The sequence below is a fragment of the Wolffia australiana genome, chromosome 8, assembly GCF_029677425.1.
Source record: "Wolffia australiana isolate 7733 chromosome 8, ASM2967742v1".
Taxonomy (NCBI): domain Eukaryota; kingdom Viridiplantae; phylum Streptophyta; class Magnoliopsida; order Alismatales; family Araceae; genus Wolffia; species Wolffia australiana.
Window position 1 is genome coordinate 8,992,166 of NC_135842.1, and position 6,876 is coordinate 8,999,041.

The 6,876-nt window shown below is 41.9% G+C and overlaps 1 protein-coding gene across 1 annotated transcript; it reads right to left on the reverse strand.

Moving 5' to 3' along the window:
* Positions 1-1,094: 1,094 nt before the first annotated feature.
* Positions 1,095-2,721, reverse strand: LOC144706879 (NAC domain-containing protein 92-like). Its single transcript, XM_078579947.1, has 3 exons — positions 2,251-2,721; positions 1,892-2,166; positions 1,095-1,817 (listed from the first exon to the last, which is right to left on the reverse strand). The coding sequence occupies exons 1-3, from the start codon at positions 2,441-2,443 to the stop codon at positions 1,314-1,316; spliced, it is 972 nt and encodes a 323-aa protein (XP_078436073.1). The 5' UTR covers positions 2,444-2,721; the 3' UTR covers positions 1,095-1,313.
* Between the last annotated feature and the right edge of the window lie 4,155 nt (positions 2,722-6,876).

The following is a 6,876-nucleotide window of genomic DNA, read 5'->3' on the forward strand; positions in this document are numbered from 1 at the left end:
GTCTTTGATCAGCTTGGTGCTCTTAATGTCTTGACAAAATACAGGACTCTATTCATATGGTCTTGTGCGTAGTATTGGGTACATGATAGATCCAACTTCTAAGGCATACAGGACTCTATTCTTCCTTGCTCTATATTTAGGACTCATAGATGAATGCTCGTTAAATATTGAATTCAATGTCTCACCTGTATGAAACCTCGGTTGGAACTCTGCACGTCAGACCTTTTGAAAATGTTATTTGTATACATAGATTGCGTGATTTGCATCTTTATAGATATGCATTCCCAATATTTAAGTTCCTTTTACATATCCTTCATGGAGAGTTATTTTGGCAGCCACATTGTTGTTGATGACAACATATTTCACTGTGTGGGTAGGCCATACCACACAAATCTATAATTTCTTGTGGGAGCTCGACGATATATATGCAACTTCTTCTTGATCATCTTGCTAACGTACAAACGGTTGGAGTGATCACATCTTTTCCTACCTTTCACTGCCCTCAGCTCAAGCGTGGGATTGCATATACAACAATAGTAATCTAACCGATTTCTGTTCATATTTTCTTTGTTTATCGTTGACTCTATTATAAAGTGGAGCACTACGTCTGAACAAGAGTAAACATATGATACAAGTGACACATTCAAGTACATGTACACAAAGAATACTGATAGATTCAAATATTATTCTATTCTCTGTCCATTCTCCCCTTCTTCCGTAATACTTTCTTCTGCACTACGTTGTTTAAAGGGTGCACTCAATGTTATTCTTCACTTTGGAATATATCTCAATGGTCACACGCGGGAGAGCGCATGGGTTTCGAGTACGGTTTAACCATGTCTACTATACGATTTAATTGTCGATTTTGTTGTGGACTGAGATAAATTGGATTATTAGGATGGTAACAATTCTATGCGTTTGTTTCATCTATCCAACATTCGATTCAAAGGATCAGGAATTACCTAACTCAGGAGGGGCAGAAGATGACAGAATATCTGATAATGAGTGAATTAACAGGGCCTGGGAGAAAGGGATTCTAAAAAGAATTATGATGGCAGAAGAAGAATCCAAATACCATGGATGGGTAGTATGCGTCCGAGAAAAGAATATTAATATATCGGATAATTCGTCCGCTTTACATTGTCCATATTTACAAGAGGAATGACCTTAAAGCATTGAAACCCAGACAATCGTCTGGTGTCTGATAGAGAATGTAAAACAAATCCTGTAAATGGAGAGACGTTAATGACGATCTTCGATCTCCACGCTAAAACATTCTGACATAAGCTCTAACCATGTAGATCTGTCCAATGTTATTGGTGTTTAACTTCGTTTTCCAGGGAACTCCAATCCGTTGACAGGCTGGAGGAGCTCTTTGCAGAAGGGTCGCTTCTCCTGAGAGCCTTCTCTTTGAAATGAAAGTTGTCGGCCCTCTCGTTGTAATAGACGCCGGCGTCAGACCACATTTGGAAATCATCAAATGTGTGGGGAGATGACGTGTGTGAATATAAGGTAGGGCCTCTGTTGCTTTCAAGAGTTTGCATACTTCCAATATCATTGATAGGAGGGAGATAGGGGGGATAGGAAGAAGAGGAAGAGGAAGGGATCGACTTGAAGGCACCATCCTCAAACAAGAATGAGTTTTCGTCGCTTGGATTGTAGTGAGGAGGATAGAAAATGAATGGTGTAGGAGAAGATGTCAAGTAGTCATCTTCTGATTGAAGTTCCATCCCTATTGAGTCATCTCTCTCCTCTTCCTGAAATTCTTTCTTCAAGCCAATGCTTTTATGAAACACCCTGCACACTACCCACGAATCCTGAAATAGAACTTATGAATTTATATCACAATTTATCCTCGATGACCCAAATCAAAACGACTCAAGGGTTGTACCTTTTGCATGGATTCATAATCAGAGATAGTGCCCTCTAGCCTGTACTCGTGCAATACCCAGTTGGTTTTCTCCCCCTTGGGTGCCCTCCCTTTGTAGAAAACAAGGGTCTTCTTCATCCCAACTAACCGATTCTTTCCTTTGTATATCTCCTTATCTTTTCCTGTAGCCTTCCAATAGCCAGCATCCGTGGCCCTGTTCGTCCTCATCCCAGTTGGGTATTTCCTATCTCTTTTGCAGAAGAAGAACCACTCCTTCTCCCCCATTTTTGCCTTGCCTGCATCATTAGAGACCGAGTGAAACAAGACGATAATAGAGAGCAGAATTCAATAGGGACTGGATAAAGAATAAGCAAACAAACCCGGCAGATCCCACGGCTCGCATCGATTGAGGTCCGCTTCCCCGATGGCTTTCGCTTGGAAATCGTTGTTGGCTACTTTCTTCTTCAGATAATGAGTTATAAGTTCTTCGTCCGTGGGATGGAAACGGAATCCTGGCAGAAGTTCCAAAGGCTCTTCTTGAACATCCATGTCTTCTACCTTGATCGAGCTCATGACTGCTGAAATCTTTCCACTGAGATACGAACGGAGAGGAGGAATAATTCTAGCCGCCAGAGACGTGACGTTCTAGGAGAGATTTGAAGAGAAGATTACGGACGGAAGAAACGCAGTTTAAGTAGTCTTGTCCTTGTGCCCCCCTGTTCTCTCTCCCTCTCTCTATTTCTCTATCTCTTTTTCTCGCTCTCTCTTGGATCCGTATGATACAAGGTACTCTCTCTCTCTTCCTCTCTCTCTCTCTCTCTCTCTCTCTCTCTCTCTCTCTCTCTCTCTCTCTCTCTCTCTCTCTCTCTCCCTCCCTCCCTCCCTCCCTCCCTCTCTCTCTCTCCCTCTCTCTCTCGAATCCTTATAATACAACGCAGTCTCTATTTCTCGTTCTCATTCTCGAGGAAAGGGGGACGTACTTTGTTAAGTGGTATTAATTATTTATTAGAACCTGTGGAAACATGACAAAAGTCATCCTCATCTATCTAATTCTATCTTTATGTCATTAATCAATGGCCCTGTCTCTCCGTGATCTTCGGGCTCCCACGTAGTTCCTCCGATGACATGAGGCGCTGAAAACGGCTTGCAGCCTACCGTTTCGACTTGCGGGCAAGAGTCAAATAAGAATCTCGTAATTTGAAGGAAATCCTGTATCATATCCTACATGCTGCACCTTGTTAAGCGAAGTGTAACAGACAACCTTCTCATAGCCATGTTTCTCTCCCTCGCTATCTCTCTCTGTTTCTCTAGCTATCTTTATGTATTTCTCTCTATCACTTCTATCCATCTCAATCTCTCTCTACCTCTATCTCTATGTTGATCTATCTCTCTCTGTTTCTCTAGCTATCTTTATGTATTTCTCTTTATCACTTCTATCCATCTCAATCTCTCTCTACCTCTCTCTCTATCTTTATCTATCTCTCTCTATCACTTCTATTCCTCTCAATCTCTCTCTACCTCTCTCTCTATCACTTCTATCCATCTCAATCTCTCTCTACCTCTCTCTATCTTTATCAATCTCTCTCTATCATTTCTATCCGTCTCAATGTCTCTCTTTACCTCTCTCTCTATCACTTCTATCCATCTCAATCTCTCTCTATCATTTCTATCCGTCTCAATGTCTCTCTCTACCTCTCTCTCTATCACTTCTATCCATCTCAATCTCTCTCTACCTCTCTCTATCTTTATCAATCTCTCTCTATCATTTCTATCCGTCTCAATGTCTCTCTCTACCTCTATCTCATTATCTTTACCTCTATTTCTATCTCTATCTATCCCTCTCTACCTCTACATCTCTGTCTCTATCTATACCTATCTATCACTCATATTCATCTCGATCTCTCTCTTCTTTTCAATCCATCTCTATCTCTCTATGTCAATTATATTCATCTCGATCTCTCTCTACTTCTCTCTCTATCACTTATCTCCATCTCGATCTCTCTCTACCTCTCTCTCTCTCTATCTATCTCTCTACGTCTCCCCTTTCTATCAATCTTTCTCTCTCCGAAGTCTGACGGGTACGACAAAATGCATTCAGCTCTCCTTTCGTCATTCAACCCTAAAAATTGGACGCTTTCCGGCCAAACGCACAATTATTGGAACTGCCCATATCAATAATGTTCACAATTTATAACTCTTGCGGAATACTTCGCTTATTTTAGGGAGAGACGTAAAGCAGGATATGATGACAAAAGAACATATGGTCAGTGGAAGAGGGGAAGGAAACAGTGGACCGTAACCTTGTATCATAGGCTGCTCAAAGAGGAAGAGGATAAGGAAGACCTTCCTAAAGCCTAGGTCTAATGCTCTTCTTATACAGTAGTCAAGTTGCCCACGACTCCGGCGAAAATTCTCTTAGCACGCGTGCGTATATACCACAGAAATCCAAAGTCTATGATGCCCCAAACCCAACTACCAAGTATTACCTTCTGGAACGAGAGAAAGAGAGAGAGAGAGAGAGAGAGAGAGAGAGATGGAGAGTGACGGAGAGAGAGTGCGAGAGAAAGGGAGAGTGAGAGTGTGTAAGAGAGAGAGTGAGAGAGATAGAGAGAGAAAGAGATAAAAAAGAAGAAAGAAAGAAAGTAGAGGGAGAGAGAGAGAGAGTGAGAGGGAGAGGGAGAGGGAGAGAGAGAGAACGAGAGAGAGAGTGATAGGGATAGTAAGATAAAGAGAGAGAAAGAGAGAGTGAGAGGGAGAGTGAGAGAGAGAGAGCGAGGGAGAGGGAGAGAGAATAAGAGAGTATGTGAGAGGAAGAAAGAGAGAGAATGAGAGAGAGCGTGAGAAGGACAGTAAGAGAGAGATAGAGAGATAGAGATAGAAATAGCGAGAGAAGGAAATAGAGAGAAAGATAGTGCGTGATCGAGAGAAGAGGGAGATAAATAGAAGGAGAAAGAGGGAGATAAAGAGAGGGTGAAAGAGAGGGAGAAAGAGGGAGATAAAGAGAGGGTGAAAGAGAGGGAGAAAGAGGGAGATAAAGAGAGGGTGAAAGAGAGGGAGAAAGAGGGAGATAAAGAGAGGGAGAAAGAGAGGGAGAAAGAGGGAGAGAAAGAGAGGGAGAAAGAGGGAGAGAAAGAGAGGGGGAAAGAGAGGGAGAAAGAGAGCGGGAAAGAGAGGGAGAAAGAGGGAGAGAAAGAGAAGGTGAAAGAGAGGGAAAGAGAGGGAGAAAGAGAGAGAGAGAGAGAGAGAGAGAGAGAGAGAGATAGTAAGTGAGAGTGGAAGAGAGAAAGTTAGAGAAAGTTAGAGAGAGAGAACAACGAGAAAAAAAGAGAGAGTTAGCAGCAGTTGTGCTTTGTCGTTTGCGCAATGGTAATTGATGAGCCCAGAAAACAGATTAAGAATGGACTCGTCTGTACGATTCTGGGACGGAAAACCGTTTGGGATGAGAGACGGATAAGGCTTGTCTTTCTTTACCGCCCTAGAAGCTTAGACGAGCTGATGACAAAACGGACGGAGGGTCGGGTTTAAAATATACTTATTGAGCGTAATTTGCTGACGGAACAGAACGGAGCGTACTAAGCATAACGGGAGACCCTCGGCGAATTTCCTTTCGTTTTCTCTTCCGAGAGCAGGACTGATAAAGGATGACGATTAGAGTTTCTCCCCGTTCCGTTTGTCATGAGTAAACCGGCTGAGTACGCCTTACGGGTTATACCGTTTCACACGTCTGAACAAGGTCACCGAAGAGATAGATATCTGGCGTCATACATGACGATAACGGGCTGCAGCTATTCATAGCCTTATGGCTCGACAGCAACTACGCTAGAATGTGCGCTTTCCTCTTTTTAGATGCGCCCAATTGGCGTCTTTGACCAGAATACATAAATAGATAGATAAATAGACTTGTCACTTTGGTTTAAAATATCCCCGTCTATGGTGGGCTTAAGGCTTGAAGAACGGATGACTGGTTATTGTAAGGAACGGAACGTATTGCCATCTGTGAGCCGGTCTATCCTGGACGGCTTGCTCGCTTCAATGGTCGAAGGAGAAGTGTTACGGGTTACGACTCGTAGAATGAGTGGCCGTTCTTTTTAAAGAACAAGCTTTATCAAGAAAAAATCAACAGTTGTTCTTCTATTTCTCTCACTTCTATCTTAGCCTGTCAACATACGCTAATGTTTAGCACAGTCGACGTCGGTTGATTCTCTGTTACGGAATGATTTTTTCATTTGACTAGGCTTTGGCTATCGGATAGGCCACCTTCAGCAAGTCAACTGACCACCGCGGTAAGAATCTTCTCTGCCTGGGAAGATGATTCTCACAATTTAGAGTTATCCAAAGAATGGGGGTCCTGTCAAAAACTTACTTTTGAATTCTTAGACGTATTCTCTGTAATCCGAAAGAATGTGATATTAGACGCATTCTCAGTAAACAGTACATAGACTAGGCTATTTATCAGGTATCCTAAGGGAGAAGAGAGGGTTAAAATGTGCCTCTAATATTGGTGGTTGATGAATCCAAATTGATGCATGAAATCCAAAAAATTTTAAGGCTATTTGGTTATCATTATGTCCATAATAGTCTAATTTTATTAAGATATTACATTTCGTGCAGGAATTGAGCCATTCTGTTAAATTTACATTTTTTATTATGATTTTTTTCATAATTTACTGGTCCAGTTGTTTTTTATGCAAAATGTGTTTTAACATTGTGAGTTTTAATGGTTTACAACACATTTTTGAGTTTAATTCTTCTCTCGAATTTGTTGTTTTATCTTTTGCAGGGCTGAATTCAAATTTAAATAAATAAATAAGAGAGAAGTAGAAAAAAAGGTTTTTATCTGAAGCACCAGATTTCAAGCCTACCACAAGCCGGCAAGTGCCGGTGCACAAGCAACAGCAGCGCAAGGCATGATTAGCAGTCCAAGGAGCCTATCGAGCCATTAAGAGGCCCCCATCAAAGGCCCCGTATAGAGAATGCACCATGCACACACGTGTGATGAAGACATT

What these genes read in the sequence shown, in the direction of transcription:
- LOC144706879 (XM_078579947.1), bottom strand. Translation starts at nt 2,443, where the DNA reads ATGAGCTCGATCAAGGTAGAAGACATGGATGTTCAAGAAGAGCCTTTG. An exon ending in CGAGCCGTGGGATCTGCCGG is followed by an intron (nt 2,167 to 2,250) that starts GTTTGTTTGCTT and finishes CTAATGATGCAG; the next exon opens with GCAAGGCAAAAATGGGGGAG. An exon ending in ATTATGAATCCATGCAAAAG is followed by an intron (nt 1,818 to 1,891) that starts GTACAACCCTTG and finishes GTTCTATTTCAG; the next exon opens with GATTCGTGGGTAGTGTGCAG.